This window comes from Hemibagrus wyckioides, linkage group LG20 (genome assembly GCF_019097595.1).
Source record: "Hemibagrus wyckioides isolate EC202008001 linkage group LG20, SWU_Hwy_1.0, whole genome shotgun sequence".
NCBI classification, from domain to species: domain Eukaryota; kingdom Metazoa; phylum Chordata; class Actinopteri; order Siluriformes; family Bagridae; genus Hemibagrus; species Hemibagrus wyckioides.
In genome coordinates, this window is record NC_080729.1 from 11,766,686 (window position 1) to 11,783,804 (window position 17,119).

The following is a 17,119-nucleotide window of genomic DNA, read 5'->3' on the forward strand; positions in this document are numbered from 1 at the left end:
GTAGTGTATTTTGTTTTGCTGTGAAGAGAATAGTGCAGTTTCACCTCAGATATTTTACGCCACTTGGGATTTACAGTTTGTGAGACTGTGAGCAAAGTTCAGTCAAGCTCAACTTTTTTTCTGCTGACAAATGAGATACCATTGTATTTGATGTGGCAGTATGTGACCAACTTTGTCCTTTGAAAGTAAAGCTGATTTCCTGTTTTCTGGGTTATCCAGCTCAGCATTATATATAACGTTGGGAGAAAACTACAGCTTTTCAACACGCCTTCCCTGTGCAACAGGTCATCGAGTAATACATTGATAAAGGTGGTAGGAATTTTTGAGACAAATTAAGATACAAGGTGGCTGGTGGACGGCTTTGAAACTCACTGCTAATCAACAGTCAGCTGAGAGTTTATCGTTTGTATTATGCACCCATGTTTACAGATCGTGAAGTGCAAAATCATTTGTAGATAGCCTTAAGGTTAATGAAGACTGAATGTTCTTGTACGGATATAAATTTGTTTACATATAATTGTGTGTATGTGTTCGTGCGTGACCAAAGGTGACCACAGATATGTACTTTAAATATGTCCGTATTGTTTAAACCTGTCCACCTGTGTTGCAGTGGAGGTAAGGAGAGTGAAGGAGACCTGCAGTACTACCCATTCCGCATGACTCCTTACCTAATGAAGGTGCAGGACACTGAGCACACTGAAGACCAGTTCTGCTGCCTTCTGCTGGCTGAAAGAGTGCATTCTGGCTATGAAGGTGACTATTCAGCTTTTCAAACACTCAACAAACACCACGGTTTCTATAATGTTAGATAATAAAAAAGTGCTTTAGGATTTTTAAGGTTTATTTACTACAAACCTTAACTGCATTATTAATTCATGTAACACATAATATACACGTGTACTAGTACAGACCTCATTTATCAATCTTTTACTGAAGTTGTGTGCAAATGTTTGCATAAGCCAGATCAAGCTAATAATTTCTGCTGAACTTGGAAAAGTTTTGGGATTGCAGAGATTTCCTTTGCTCTCGGTTGTGTATATTGATTAGTAATCCATAAATTATCAAGTACATACATGGCACAGATTTCTTCTGTTGACATCCACAATTATCCATAATAGTAAACAACAAAAAAAGCCTTTATATCCACAGTGCACAGGTGATCATGGACACCAAGCACATTACATAGAGAAACATGTAATATTTTTTCTCAAAATAAAGCATCTTAGCAACTACCAGTCATGCTTAATATTTAGTTGAAGCCTTCAATTTGAAAGATTAGACAAGATTTTCATTACATTCGTTAATGAAAAGTTAATGAGCTATTAAGACGTGAAAGCATAATCTGTTTATTAAAGTGCAATAACGCATCTTGATTGATGTAAATTGAAGCAGTCTTCTGGTGTGTAAACTGAGCACGAGTGGGAAAGAAGTGTCTTCAGGAATAACCGATTTCATGTCTAAATGCTCATACAGATGATTTACAAATAAATATATTCAGAATCAGTTTGATTAATGAGTCCTGATATCAGCACAACTCAAATCGTGATCACAAAATGCTAAAGCAAACACTGATTCTTCAAACTTCTCTCATGTCTGATTTAGCTCACTGTAATTTTTGTCAACAACCTTATTAAGCACGAGCAATTTTTCCTTTCACGTCATTTATTTGAATTCACGTAGGTTATGTCTAACTCTGTGATTTCCTGGGTTTTTTTTTTTTCTTCAAATAATTGGTTTCCCCATTACTCACTGATTCAGAACTTAAGCTGCACTGTCACATAATACCCCATAGTCCAAAATCTGCTGCTGCATGAGCACGAGTGAGTAAGGAAGACTTCCTTTACTTAAAAGCCAAAGCCATTAGGTATTTTTGCACGTGAAATATAATAGAAAGATTAGCCTATGCCTATGACTACTCTGTGCCAAATGGCTTTTGATAATGGAACTGCGTCATTGTCCAGTTTTGTTACTATTAATCTTCTGATGTTTACTTCACAGCTCCAAGGATCCCCACGGATAAACGCATCTTCACCACTACACACACACCAAGCTGTGTGTTTCAGGATGTCGATGAAAGGTCAGGATTTGTGTTTGTCTGGTTTGTCTTCTAAACACGAGTCTCACTGTGAAGATGTGAATTAAGTGAGATAAAAAGATACTGATTTGGAAAGAAAATGGTTACATCTGTTGTGCCTAGGTGATCATGGACCCCAATGCACATCATGCAGAGTATTTTTCTAAACACAAAACTCTTTTTTTTTATCATTTAATATTTGACTTATTTACCTCAGCATGAGTCTGCACTCAAAATAAAATTTGTAAATCTTAACAGTACATTAGTAGACATTTGAGACACAGGGTACAATATTTTATAAAGAGCTCTTTTTAAAAGTTATGTCCCTCTTGGATATAGAACACATGAATAATTTGTATTTGAGTCATGCACATCAATTGAAAAATTACAGCTCTACTAAAGTGAATAATCATTTTGTTTGTATCTCAGAGCTGTCCCGTTGCTTGGATATCTACCACAAGACCTGATTGGGACACCAGTTCTTTTGCACCTGCACCCAAACGATAGACCGTTGATGCTCAGCATTCACAGGAAGAGTAAGTGTCACACCACCAGTTTGTACCCCTTAAATCCTGTACTGACAGGATATGTTTTATATTCAGAAGTCTGTTAATGTAATTATTTCTAATATATCTTTGGAAACTTCTTTTTCCCTCAATAACAGTGCCTGTAGAAATAACATCAGGTGTAGTCACAAGTTTTTGCTTAAAAAGTGACCCAGAGACAGTGTACATGTTTCAGTAACATGTTTCTTTTGGTGTTTTTTGCATTTTTTAAAACTTATTAAATTGAAATTTTATGTGCCAAATTTTAGTGAGGTCTCAGACTTTTGACCCAAATCTGATAAAACTTCCCTTATATCAAAAAAGATATTCAGACAATCCAGTAAGAGTTCATGTTTTTTCTGTCATTTTTGGCCAAAACCAAATTAATAAGTGTTGGTTGAGGTTAAAACACAAAAATAATACAGAGGCTGTTTAAAAGAACTCGACAGATTAATTAAGTTTCTAGTACAGGTACAGTCTACACTTGAGGTAAACATATTTGGTTTATAATAAAGATATGAGACGCACATTGTGTGCATGATCATAAAGACGCTCATGTTTCTGCATTTTTTGTACATAAAATTTTATCCTGTCCTGAAAATATTTGCCTGTGTCTTTAAAAGTGGTTCTTCATTGCATTTATTTTATAATCAGCACATAATGCTCTATTATAAGACATCATGATGTATTTTAACTTTACAGATCGGTAACATGGTAAATCAATTATTTTCCTGTAGTCCTGCAGTATGCTGGTCAGCCATTTGACCACTCCTCCATCCGTTTTTGTGCTCGGAATGGAGAGTACATCACCCTAGACACAAGCTGGTCCAGCTTCGTCAACCCCTGGAGCCGCAAAGTGTCTTTTGTTATTGCACGACACAAAGTCCGCATGTGAGTATGGGTCATACTTTATGTACTAAAGCTATCCATTCTTTGATTTGAAAATATTGAATATATACTTGTCTGATAATCTTGTTCACTGGTTTACTAATGTAATAAGAGAGCAAAGTAGCCTTTTTAATAACTGCATTATCTATAACTGGGATCATTGAATGCAAGCCCCAGCCATCCAACACATTTTTCCAATTAGATACCACAGAAAAGACCTGCTGAAAAGTATACAGAACCTTTGTTTGTGTGTGGGCATTGGTGCACTAGACCACAGAGTAAAAAGCATAAATACTTGCCAAATTTTACCAATAAAAATGCACAGAGTGACAGAATAAGTTAGAAGAAATGAGTACTAAAAAGCAGAGACTTTTTGACAGATGTAACTGATGAATCCTGGGTGATAGTTTCTAAAGTGCTTGAAGCATAGGTATAATATTATGAATAACTTCTTTAAATTAAATAAAATGTAGTCACTGTGTAACTTTTCTCATGTTTGCACTCAGCTAAATGCCAAATGTCCTTCATCTTCATTGAACTTATTTCCTCAGCCAAATGAAGTATGGTGAAAGCAATAAAGGGTTTGACTGGTTTGGTATTTTCCAGGGGTCCAGTTAATGAAGATGTGTTTGCAGCTCCAGCCACAGCAGAGGGGAAAGCAATGGACTCGGATATCCTGGACGTCACTGAACAGATTCATCGGCTCCTACTTCAGGTCAGTCGGTACAGTAAGACAAAAGAGACTAGCTTTTGTGCCTTGCATTATCAGTTATTTTAAGGAGATTATTGCCCAGGGTAATTATGTTTTCTTGACCTGCTAAAAGGAAGAAAACTCATGCAACACAAGACAGAGACCAGAGCCAACATAAACTCAGTTACAGAGAGTGCCAAAATTTGAAATATACTGTTGCGGGGAAATGGGAAGTACAAATTACGACAGCATGCAAGTTATATGTGGATGAAATAGATTTAAAAACACATACACAATTATGATACAACTATTGCTAATTGCTTGACTCATAAGGTTACTGTGGTGATTTATGTCCCATAAATTGTGTTGTTTATGGGTCTGATCATGCAAATAAATTAAAGAGTTTTACATGAGGCAAAAATGAGAAGCCATTTAAACAGTCACCTCTGTTTGTGTGTATGTATGTATGTAGCCGGTACATAATAATGGCTCAAGCAGCTATGGAAACCTGGGCAGTAACGATCATCTGGTGAGTGTGGCCTCATCCAGTGACAGCAATGGTAATGGAGTCCATCCACACGCGGACGACGAAGAGGGCCGAGCCAAACCTGTAAGTCATGATAACTAATGTACTATATTGCAAATGTTTGGTCACCTGATTATGTGGGCCCAAAATTAGAGTAGAGGTTGTTAAAGGATCGAACTCCCTATTAATGCCCATAGTATTGGAATGGGATGTTTAACATGTGGATGTGATGATAAGGTATCCACATACATTTGGCCACAAAGTGTATCTTTAACAGCATGTACATAAGACATGCACTGAAATCTTCAGACCTTTTATAGTTCTACCACTGTGAAAGAAAGATGATTTGTTAATAGACCGAATGATGTGGATGTGCTTAACCAAGGTATTATACATTTAAAAAAATGTTAGTGAGAATCCCACATATTTACATAGGTATGAGTGACATTCCAGTCTGATACCAGTCCTCTGTTTTAGGCATGGTCATTGCCCATTGGCTATTAAATGATGCCTCAGACATCCAATAATACATCATTACTTCAGCCATAAAAAAAAAAAATATGTTGCAATTGCTTACATTTAAATATGGACCTAGAAATTATACAGCATTTTGACTATTAAATACTGAATATGTTCAGCATTATTTCTTTGATATTTTAAATATTTCAGAATTTTAAATCTGCCTGTTTATTTGTAATTATAAATTAAATAAGCCCAGAATTCCAATGTGGAAGGTTGACTTTTTTGCCACTGCATATATTATAGAATATGTTATACTTTATATTATACATATGTTTCATGTGTAGCTGCACAGTTACCAGTTATGGATTTGGTTTAAAGAATTTTTGTTTTGTACTGCTGACAGCCACTAGAGGACGTCATAGACATATTTTACATTTTACATTTTACTTTTCAACTGCTTTCATGTTTGGTCACCATATACTGTATATATACAGTCTGTAGTGCAGCCTGTATTCCCTTCATGTTTAATGTTCTTTCCCTTCATGTTTAATTTCTTTTCACAGAGAACGTTTCAGGAGATCTGTAAAGGCGTTCACATGCAGAAGAATCAGGGACAGCAGTTTAAAAAGAGTCCAGGCAGTAAGTACAAATATGCCTCTGCTCCTGGATATGCTTCTGTGAATAGGAGTAATTGTAGCTGTGCAAACTTCTAGGGATTGGAGGGGACTGTGAATAACCTCTGGCCTAAATCACTCACTTTCTCCAGCAGAACTGCTCCAGAAGTGTCCGGTAGTTCGGCCCAAAGACTCGGCATGCCCATTAAACTGGAGAGAGAGTGTGGAGGAGCAGCAGGCCACGTTACAGGAAGAACTCACATTAAAAGACCAGACAGTCTACTCATACCAGCAGATCAGCTGCCTAGATAGTGTAATTAGGTACATTGTGATAATAAGCTGTTATCACTTACTATTTATTTTGGATTATCTGTTGGATTTTAGTCTTTAATAAAGTTTGTTAGCTGATTTTTTTATTATGATCTGTTAACAGACTTTTAATTGCAATATAATTAATTGTCTAGCTCACTTTGTTCCCAATTATTTAACTGTAAAAAATAATCAGTAATAATAATTAATAATAATAATAATATAATAATTAATAAAAACAAACTGTACACACTTATCAGTGGACCCCTTCAGAACATATCTATTCTGCAAAAATAATTCAAGTACGAAAACATTAAGCTCATTGTTTAAGTATGCAGTAATATTTTGGCTGTTCATTGGATTCATATATGTTTTTTATGCCTCTGCCACTAGGTGGTGGAGTTACTATGTTTTCAGTTTGTCCATCTGTATTGGTTTCATAAGAACAAGTGGCTAAGTTTTTGTAGGACTTATATAGAATTATCAGTGTTACCAGCAGATAAACAAATTTTGGAATTGATCCTAATAGGATCAAGGTCACAGCAAGATGCTGTTTTTTTTTTTTGCTGTTTCAAATGCTTGAAATTGTTTTTCTTTAATAGTTTCTTTTGTTTTTAAAGTATATTGTATGTTTTTACTCCTGGGTGTCCCTTGAACCCACTTTGAGAACCATGGGTCTGTTTACAATCATATCTTTCAATCACTATTTTTGGTTTGGAAATGATATTTTTTCATATTAAAGACCCCTTAACCTGTATACATATAATTGTAACCTTGACCTGGTTAAAGCAGTTACTGAAGATGGATGAATGATTTCTCTTAGATGAATAACTTTTCTGTATCTTTTTCTCTCTCACTCTTTTTTCCTGTGTCTCTCACTCTGTCTGTCTGTCTCTCTCTTTTCCTCTCCTTTTCTGTTTTTCTTTTTTTTGTAGGTATTTAGAGAGCTGCAATGTGCCTATTACAGTCAAACGTAAATGCCAGTCTTCTTCCAACACCACTTCCTCTAACTCAGACGAGGACAAACAGAAGTCATCTGAAAGCTCTATGCAGGTGGCTGAAGGTAGAAAAACATGCACTACAATGCCTCTTAACCACTAACCACATTTGCTGCAGAAGTGGAATTGAGTGTTCAGTGTTGACTTTCATTTGAGGTGAACAGAATGTACTTACTTTCTGTTGTTCAAAAATAAGCAACTACTCTACAATCACGTATACGTCTTTAAATTGCACTGCATCAGTCAAAGCATTTAATTAATATTTAGCATTGTGATTTTTGGATAAATAACACATAGGAATGAACTAGCCATAGCTATAGACATTAGCCTTAACATTAAAACCACCTGTCTAATATTGTGACATCACACTCCCTCTGCTGGCTTGCCTTCTTCCCATAGTGTATCCTGGTGCCATGTCACACATGGTCACACATGTACCTGTGTATTTTCTTGCTTCCAACATTTCAACAAGAACTGACAGTTCACTTGCTGCCTAGCCTAATATATCCCACCCAGTGACAGGTGCCATTGTAAGAAGATAATCAATGTTATTCACTTTCACTTTTATAACTGATTGTTGTAGTTTGCAGTGTTGTAAATACACTTGCTTAATGTATGAAATGCAGAATCTTTGCTGTCAGTATAAAAAAGGGACACAGTGTTATACATTATAACAGCAGTATTTAATAGTCAAATAATATCAGAACATTACTTAACTTATATAGTAAGTACTAGTATGATAATGCTTTACATTATGATACAATACACAAGACTAACATCATTTACATTATATGACCCACAAGTTTTAGCAGTAATTACAACAGCAGTAACAGGTTAACAGAATATGTGTATCAATAGATTTTTTGATAATGAACAAAATTAGTCAAATATTTCATATAACGTTGCCCTACTTAAGTAGAGAATTGAAACATTTCATTTTTCAGTTCCAGTAAAGCTGAATAATAGGGTCTGAATAAAAGTGTAAAAGGGTTTTAACACTTTATTATTAATTTATGTTTCAACAGTCATGAACTTTTATTATGTAATTATTATTTAATATCCTTATTATATTAAAAATAAAATATTTTCTTCCCTCTTAATACTTTAGCACCTGGACACTTGAAGAACCAAGCTGGTCTTTCACCTTTGGATGTGTCGAAGAAGCCGAGCAGCTCAGGCGTGGTGGGCACTTCACTCACTCCCCTGGCACTGCCCAGCAAAGCTGAGAGTGTTGTCTCCATAACCAGCCAGTGCAGCTATAGTAGCACCATCGTACATGTCGGAGACAAAAAACCCCAACCAGAGTCAGGTAGATAAAGCACATATGTTAATCAGCAATACAGTCCTGAAATATACCTGGAAAAGCTTACTGAGTCAAAAAATTCACTGCATCGGTACTGTTGCTATAATGCTAGCTAGCAGTGAACTATTTAGCAGTAACTATAATTTGGGTGAACTATTTCTTCACACTGACCTGCTGTGGTTGGTTGTAGTAAAAGTATCACTAACAGATAACTTTCCTTCAGCCATCACTTTTCCTTGTTATGTGTCTAAGTGGACTTATACATTACCGCTCGAAAGTTTGGTATCACTCAAAGATTTTATTGTTTTCCAAGGAAACACACAAAATTAGTCTGAATAGAAAATATAGCAAAAGAACAGGACATGCTGACATGTCAGAGCTAGAAATAATGATCTTGATGGAAATGATGAATGTTTTCTTCAACAACAAAAAAACACCTTTTGAAGCAATTACAGCCTGAGCATTCTAGCTGTCAATGTTTCAAGATAATCTGATGAGATTTCAACACATGCTTCCTGGAACATCTCCCATAAGATTGATTGGCTGATGGAGTCTTCCTCCATAGCTGAAATCAAGCTGAAATATGCAAGTGATCCCAAACTTTTGAGTGGTAGTGTATGTCTATAAGGTGCTTCTTACTCAGCTAGTGACAGTATAATATTGTGATCAATGTAAATTATATATAACTACCACTAGGGGGCAAACAGCCATCCTGTTCAAGAATAGTGTTCCTGAGTTGTATAGTTTATAGCAGGGATTCAATAAATAAATAAATGGTTCACATAATGCAAGCTTGTTTTAGCATGTTTGCCTGAACAGGAACATATTTGATCAGTGAAAACTGCAGGGATAGAGTTTGTGTATTGTGTACACTAAACGAACAAGTCTGCTTAACACAATGAATGAACATGAATTTGACCTAGTTTTCATCACACAGAAATCATTGAGGATGGCCCCAGTGCTGGAGACACAGCAGAAGGCCCCACTCCAGCCACTCCTTCTGCCACAGTTTCACCTCCCAGCCAGGAAAGAGAAGCATATAAGAAACTAGGCCTGACCAAGCAGGTGCTGGCAGCACATACACAGAAGGAAGAACAAGCCTTTCTCAACCGCTTCAAGGAGCTAAGAGGTGTTCACACTTTCAAAGCAGACTACCTGGAGAAGCAGAAAGGACAGGCCACATCCAATGGTGAGGATAAAATCATCAGTGTTTGAAATTCAGTCCTATCCATCTATCATCTAGTTAAAGTAAGATTCATTTCAAATTCATTTAGCAAGGCAAAACTTCATCTAGTTCATCTAGTGACAATCTGTGTCAACTGAGCTGAAAATAAGCAGAAGTGAGGAGGCACAGTTCACACTCTGTCAAACACTATATAAAACGTCACTGTGAATTTCACTCAGCAAAGCAGTTTTTAACAGAGCTCATTAATTTATTGGACGAAACAGTCATGTTTTGACTAAAGCCCAAATAAGTACATTCCGAGTCCATGTACCAGTGAAAGAGTGGGAGTAGGTGAAGTGCCACCCTAGCAGCGTAAGCCCTGACTCAACATGTTGGCTGTTAGTTTGGCAACACTGTTTTCCTAAGTATAGCCTGCGGGAAGAAATGAAAGCTTCAAAGATGGGTCAGGTTCCTGCTAAACCTATGATACAAGAAGACTTTTTAAAGGCATAGTAAATTTATAAATACCTAGACAATTAGTTGGGGGATTACAGTTAGTACAGTATGATTCTTGTTGATTGAATATGAGAGCCCATGGTAATCTTTCATTTAATTTTTTAGTTCTTTTTTTGATTGCCTTCTTGTTAAGATTACCTAGCTATGTTATCGCAAAATGTAAGCTACCGGTATATGCATAATTAACACAAATGCAGGCAAACTGACTAACAACCTATTCTGAGTAATTGATCTTCTTAAACTCTTTTTGTGCAGGTCAAGAACCTGGAAATGCTAATCACCCAAACATCAAGACTGAACATTAACATTTCATGAGATATTCTATTTAAGGAATAAAGCATGACTGTGCATGCTGTCACAGAAAGAAAATCTAAAGTTGATGTTCTTATAGCAGCATGTCCTACAGCAAATGCTTCATTTTCCTTGTACTATAGCAGTTTGTCAGCTATTACGATTTGGAATTTATTCATGAGTGACACATTATATATTTACAGTACTGTACCGTTTAACATTGTGTCTGTGAGGCAAGTTTCTGTCTAGTATTGTGTTTATAAAAAGCCATTCTTTCACCAGTCTCTCTTTTCTTTTCTCTCAAAAAAAAGTAAAAAATGCCAAAAAAATGTTGCTTGCCATGTTACAGAAAAGTCTCTGGTTAGACATCTCTTTATGAAAAACTTTGCCATATCAACATCTATTATAAGACATGTATATGTTATTAGATTATGTGGCTTGTCTGTTGTGGTACTGTTGTTATTATATAAATGATAATGTTTTAGTACAAGCTCAATTACATAAATATATGAATTTCAGGTGGCACTGCTGTCAGAGCTGCAGTTAAGGAAAATTAATCAACACTTTGTGAACAAGCAGATTTCAGAATTCAGTTCATGCTGTGATCTCTCTTTGTACAGCCGGACCGTCTCGTGTTGGTAAGCAGGGGGGAAGAGCAGAACCTGCCACTGGCCGTGGGGGACGCAACAGAAAGTCCAAAACAAAGCGCATCAAACAGAACGAATCATCCGACAGTACCATCTCACACAGGAGGCAGCTGTTCAGACAAGAACTGCAAGGACTGAACCAGACTTCATGGTCTCCTTCAGAAACCTCACAGTCTGCCTTTCCCATCGCATACCCTGCCGTTGTGCCTTCATATCCCCACCAGGTGTATCCAGGGACCAATCCCATGCCATCCAGGGTTGATGCTCCACTCTCAGCATTCGGAGACAGCCAGTCTCAGAATCCACGTTTCCCCATGCAACCCATGCAGCCACAATTCCCTGCCCCTCTTGTTGCGCCCATGGTGGCACTTGTGCTGCCCAACTATATGTTTCCACAACTAGGAAGTGCCCCTCGGCAGCCTTTCTACCCTGAGCAGGTGACATTAAGCTCTTGTTCAGTTGTCTTTTTAATACTCTCTATTCTAATAGCATTAATAAGAATTTTTTTTAATTGTTTTTTCAATTACTGTCCCACAGGCTTTGTTTCCACCCTCTCAGGTTCCATTCCAACCTCAGACAACATTTCCTCTACAGGCGCAGTTCGCCCCACAAAACGCTTTTCCAGTTCAGCCATTCCCTTTCACGCCACTGGACAAGCAACCCAAGTCTGCAGAACCAGAAACAAGGGAGGAACCTTCACGGAGCTCCACCCCTGAGTCACTGGGTGGTCGGGACCAATCATCTCCACCCTTGTTCCAGTCACGGTGTAGTTCACCACTGCAACTCAACCTTTTGCAGCTGGAGGAAAGCCAGCGCTCAAATGAAAGACAGGAAACCACGGCAACCGCTGCTGGTACTCAAGGGAGCACTGCAGTGGAGAAGGGAGCAAGCGCTGGCACGCAGACCAAGACAGACAAAGAACCAGTATGGACCTGATTTCTCATTTCTGTCTTCTATTGCTCATACTGTCTCTTGCCAGCAGATGGCATTATTATGTACCTTATTTTTTATTTTATTTTTTTTATTTATTTATTTTTGTCCTGTTTTCCCCATAGATGTAAAGCAGTTACTGAAATTGAAAGAATAAAAAGTATTTGCCCCTTTAAAGTTAATACGTGCAAACCAAAGTGTTTTCTTTAAAATATAATGGTTCAATGGATTCCCAGACTTGCAGTAAAAGCTTTGTAGCTTATTCCAGACACTTTTCATGGGTTTCAACAAATCTATCCAAAAAAACAAATTGATAATAATGCTCTATACAGATTTTCTTTACACAGAAAGGTGAGTGAATACCTGAATACATTTGCTATTAGACAAAATCAGGAATGGGGCAAATATTTTTCAACAAATACACAAATCTTTTTTAATAAATCAAATTATAATAACAATGAATAAAGAGGACTTATGGCATATTAACATATGGTGTCTTTTTATTGTGTGTTGTTTTGCAGGAACATGCAGAAGACCTACACCATTGTGATGCTTTCTCTTCATCCAGTGATCTCTTGGACATCCTCATGCTGGAGGACTCTCGCTCCGGTACAGGGTCAGCCACATCCGGGTCCATGGGTTCTGCTTTCAATGGGTGCGGCACATCAGCATGTGGAAGTGGTGGATCTGCTAGTGGAACTGGTGACTATAAACTTCATTTCTCTATTCTCTGTGTTTAGAACATTATAAGTGAATTATAAATTATAAGTTCACTTTTGTTTTTACGGGATTTTAATTGTACAATGATTTTAAAATCTCCTATAATATGCAAAAGCACCAAAACCATTCAGTGCTGCAGAATTCTCCTGATGGCAATTGAGTGCACTTATAAGTGCACAGAAAAGATCCCAGTAACATGACAGGATTTATTTATTATTCTTTAGAATTATTTTTACAAAGCCAGTTCATTTTATGACACAGTAGTCCTTTCCGTTTAGATTTACCTAAACAATTTCTACCCCAAAAAGATTCTGCATGTTCACTGAGTTGAACTCTTAGATCTTTCTTGTTTATTTTTAATACTGTTCCACTTTTGCGGATAATAATCCTCATTTGCAACTAAACAGGAAGCCTACCCCAGATACTGTTATATTGTCAAATATCAAATATTTGCCTTATGAATGAGCCTACTTATTTAATGCAGCATTTTTGCAGTGTTTTAGTTTTTTTTATATACCTTTATATTTTATTTACATTTTTATTTCCCTCTTTTCTGGAGTTTATTTATGCCATTCAGTCCACTCCCTCTCTCAGACATTGTTTCTCTTTGTATCTTATACAGGGAGCAGTCACACCAGCAATAACAGCAGTAACTACTTTGGCAGTGTGGACTCTTCACAGAAGTCCCTAAAGGCCCAGAGACCAGGAGGTGGTGTTTCAGGATCACTGGAGTTAGAGGAGAGTGAGAGTTTGATTAAATATGTCCTGCAGGATCCTCTGTGGCTTCTGGCTGCCAATGTGGACAAGGGTGTAATGATGACATACCAGTTGCCCTCTCGGTGAGTGAGGTTGCTCTAAAAAAAAGCTCAAAAGCACAAATGCTGTTCCTTGTCCCCCTTTATAAGAAAAACATTAATGATCCCTGTTCTATGATGTGAAAAGCATATGGGGGAGAAAAAGGCAGACATTGGGCAAAAGGAAATTAATTTAATAATAATACACTTATTTTAATTAGAGATCTGTGTCTGTAAACCACATAACTTTTGCTGAATGTAGGAATATACATATTAACAGTCAAACATTGCATCAAAAATTATTGGAGGTCATTACTAGCTTTGTTGTTTATGCAATTGTATCATGCGCTATTGTTGCTTTCACTAGGGGGCAGCAGTGTGTGCTTGGACACGTCCAACGGCTGTGTGTGCTGGAGGGTGCATTTGTCTGTGTGTGTGTGTATGCTTGTGTTGCATGTAGATGTATTTTGAGTTACTGAATAATAGCAGACAAGCTTTTGTTCTTGGTTTAAAAGATTACAACAATCATTTGCAAGTTTGCCAGGTCAAAGTAAGCTTATAAACTTGTGCTGCATTTTCAATAAAACTACAGTTATATACATTTGCACTTTCAAGATGAAATGTATGTATTGTGGGCTACAGTCAGGACAGCATCTCATGGGAGATCTGCCATTCTGGCAGGATTAGTCAGTTTTCTACTCAGACAGTCTAGCTAGTTTTCATTCAAATGTAAGTATTTTGGGTGTTTGAGTCATTATGCTAAGAGTCAAGTCAAGTCAAGAAGCTTTTATTGTCATTTCAACCACATATAGCTGACGCAGTACATAGTGAAATGAGACAACGTTTTTCCAGGACTCTGGTGCTACACAAAACAACATAACTCCATATAGCTACAAAACAAAACATTACAGAGCTAATGACAGAAAGTAGTTGTCCTAGCTACATAAAGTGCAATGCAGCAACCTGGTGCAAACTGTGCAAGACAAAAGACAGTGCAAACAAAACAAAAACAACACAAAACAGTGCATGTGTGCAGAATACAGCACTCTTACATTCATATATGCTCATTTAATGCATATATGCCTTATCCAGAGCGACCTACATTACATCTCATTTTATACTATGCAATTTAGATTTAAGGGACTGGCCCAGAAATTTTTTAATTGATGAAGTGGAATTTGCACACCAGATTTATATTAATGTAAGAGGATGTAGTGTAACCAGAGCATTATTCTACTCTGAGAGTTCATATGGACCCACACTGTTAATAAAACTATAATTTGAAGGTACTGTCTTGATATTTCTTGGGAGGAGGAGTGATACAACCATTTCCTCTTTGATTAGCTTTAAACACACACATACAAAAAAACACTTTGTGTGTGAAGAAAGAACAAACCCATCCACAATGGTTAAACAATCACATGATCTAGTCTGTGATGTGATGTGATGTCTATTCCCAAATTACTATGATTACCTGATGTTTAGTTGGAATAAAATGTTTTGATGTATGTTCACAAGCTTTATCTTCTGTTTTATGTCTCTTTAGTGATATCCAGCAAGTGTTGCGGGATGACCGGGAGAAACTGAGGCAGATGCAGAAGAGTCAGCCACGGTTTTCTGAGGAGCAGAAGAGAGAGCTGGCTGAGGTTCATCCCTGGGTGAGAGGAGGAGGTCTACCCAAAGCCATTAACACTGAGGTGAACACAAAGAAAAAGTGCTTCTCAAACAGACAGATTTTTCATCTAGTCCAAAAAGCATCCGCTAAGTAACCAAAATATAAAGCCAATATATTTAATTTACCTAAGAGTAAAACACTTCTCCTAATTACGCAAGTTGACAAGTAGTATAACTGGTAATACTATTACTTCCTTAGTCTCATAAAGAAAGTTGAATGGAAACTTTTATATTTGTCTGGGTTTAAAAACACATGCTTTCATTTTAAACCAAGGTTTCCAAAATGCGGGACAAACATTTAGCAGTTAAATGCTCAGAAGTCTCTCATCTCTGTATAAGTATAGGTTTAAAACATTACCTTATGCAGGTTTGTTTTCCTTGGTGTAAATTATTGTAAATAATGACAGACAAATAAATGTAAAAAAGCGTTAATCACATTTCTAAGACACGTATGGTATTTAGTTTAAGTTTAAGATTTTTTACAGCCAATTTTGCTCTCTTGCGCATCTGACTAAAGGGTCATTTTCTGTTGGAAAAAAAATTAAGGCTTCTTCCTATAATTATGTGTAAAATATGTAAATATGCTTGAGTCTGTACATGTTCTGTAATTGCTGTGAGGATGCTGGTGTAGGACAGAGCTAAACTAAGTATGTGTTATGTGTTGCATGTTGTAAAGGCGTGTATTGGCTGTAAAGGGGTCACAGAGACGCTGGTAGAGGCGGAACTTCCAGACCTGCACATGGGAGAATCTGAAGTCAGTGATGTCACAGCACATGACCAGACGTAATGGAGAGCTTGTACACACACACACACACACAGTGCTGATCTGGGACAAGAAGTTTATGTTTAAAAAAAAAACATTTCCATAGATGTTTATATGTTTAGATGAAAAGAGCTTTTGATCTTGAAGAGCATTGCTTTTGATGAAGTTTATGGAGTTCTCTGAGGTGTGTGTGTGTGTGTGTGTGTGTGTGTGTGTGCACCTTATGTGTGTATGTGCGTGTCTGCATGCGCGTGTGTGTGTGTGTGTGTGCGCATGTGTGAATGTCTGTTAGTGAAATTCCTAGACTACAGGTTGTTATAAGACAATGTCCTTGCGACTAAAAAGTATTCTTGAAATGTATCTTGTAAATGCTTGTTATATTAAGATATTTATGTGAATCTTGAAAAACACATACGAATGTCATATTTTGTGTTCTATAATTTTACCCTACAAATGTCCTTGAATACCTCAACAACTTGTATGTGTAAAGAAGGTACAGAAGCATTTCTGCTGGAAAAGATAAAAAAAGGTGTTAATTATAACAATTAATAGCAATTATTGGCTATTACACTATATGAACATCAGAGAAATGGGACAGGAGAAAACACAACTTGCCAGCTAAATACTAAAGACCAAGCTTTTTACTGCCTCATTAAACCCTGAACACAAGAATCCCAGAACTAGTGCAATGAAAAGAGTTTAGTATATTTTTTATATAAGTTACTGTATAAGCTCACAGAAGAATCTGTTTTCAGACAGTTGTGGTACAGAGATGTTAAAAAAAAGGGGGGTTTAATTCTTTTCCCAAGGAAAGAAACTAATATATAGTTTTGAAATAAAATTCTACCTGATAGCTTTAGACATTGGATATTTCCAGATCTGCCTCTTACTGTACTTAACAACATCTGAATATATTACTATTCAATTTATATGAAGTAAATATTAATATATTTTTCTCCTTATTAAGTATCCTAACCCACAATAACCACAGCACTTTTGACAACGTGAACCAGATCACAAAGTCTCTTTATTTATTTATTTTTTCTAACAGATCGTTTTGCTAATAAGAGTTATTGATTGAAAATATTTTTCTCTTAAGCTACACCTAGGGAAGTTTGCACAACAGTTATTGCAGGTTAAAGTACATGTCTTTTTTTTTTGTGTCAGTGTTATACAGGAACTTTTTGTTTCAAAAAATAAAATATTATT

At 36.7% G+C, this 17,119-nt stretch overlaps 1 protein-coding gene across 3 annotated transcripts in view; it reads left to right on the plus strand.

The window, feature by feature from the left end:
- Window positions 1–17,119, plus strand: part of per2 (period circadian clock 2) — a 51,656-nt gene extending 34,537 nt beyond the window's left edge. For 2 of the 3 annotated variants that reach the window (XM_058418382.1, XM_058418384.1), the window contains 17 exons: window positions 611–753; window positions 1,999–2,077; window positions 2,504–2,610; window positions 3,357–3,510; window positions 4,114–4,222; window positions 4,671–4,808; window positions 5,750–5,825; window positions 5,953–6,121; window positions 7,045–7,172; window positions 8,216–8,416; window positions 9,348–9,599; window positions 11,003–11,466; window positions 11,567–11,953; window positions 12,481–12,661; window positions 13,302–13,518; window positions 15,020–15,170; window positions 15,824–17,119. In XM_058418382.1, coding sequence (XP_058274365.1) covers window positions 611–753; window positions 1,999–2,077; window positions 2,504–2,610; window positions 3,357–3,510; window positions 4,114–4,222; window positions 4,671–4,808; window positions 5,750–5,825; window positions 5,953–6,121; window positions 7,045–7,172; window positions 8,216–8,416; window positions 9,348–9,599; window positions 11,003–11,466; window positions 11,567–11,953; window positions 12,481–12,661; window positions 13,302–13,518; window positions 15,020–15,170; window positions 15,824–15,934 — 3,067 coding nt within the window. In that variant the 3' untranslated portion in view covers window positions 15,935–17,119. The remainder of the gene's footprint in view (window positions 1–610; window positions 754–1,998; window positions 2,078–2,503; window positions 2,611–3,356; window positions 3,511–4,113; window positions 4,223–4,670; window positions 4,809–5,749; window positions 5,826–5,952; window positions 6,122–7,044; window positions 7,173–8,215; window positions 8,417–9,347; window positions 9,600–11,002; window positions 11,467–11,566; window positions 11,954–12,480; window positions 12,662–13,301; window positions 13,519–15,019; window positions 15,171–15,823) is intronic. The other variant, XM_058418383.1, reaches the window with a different exon arrangement.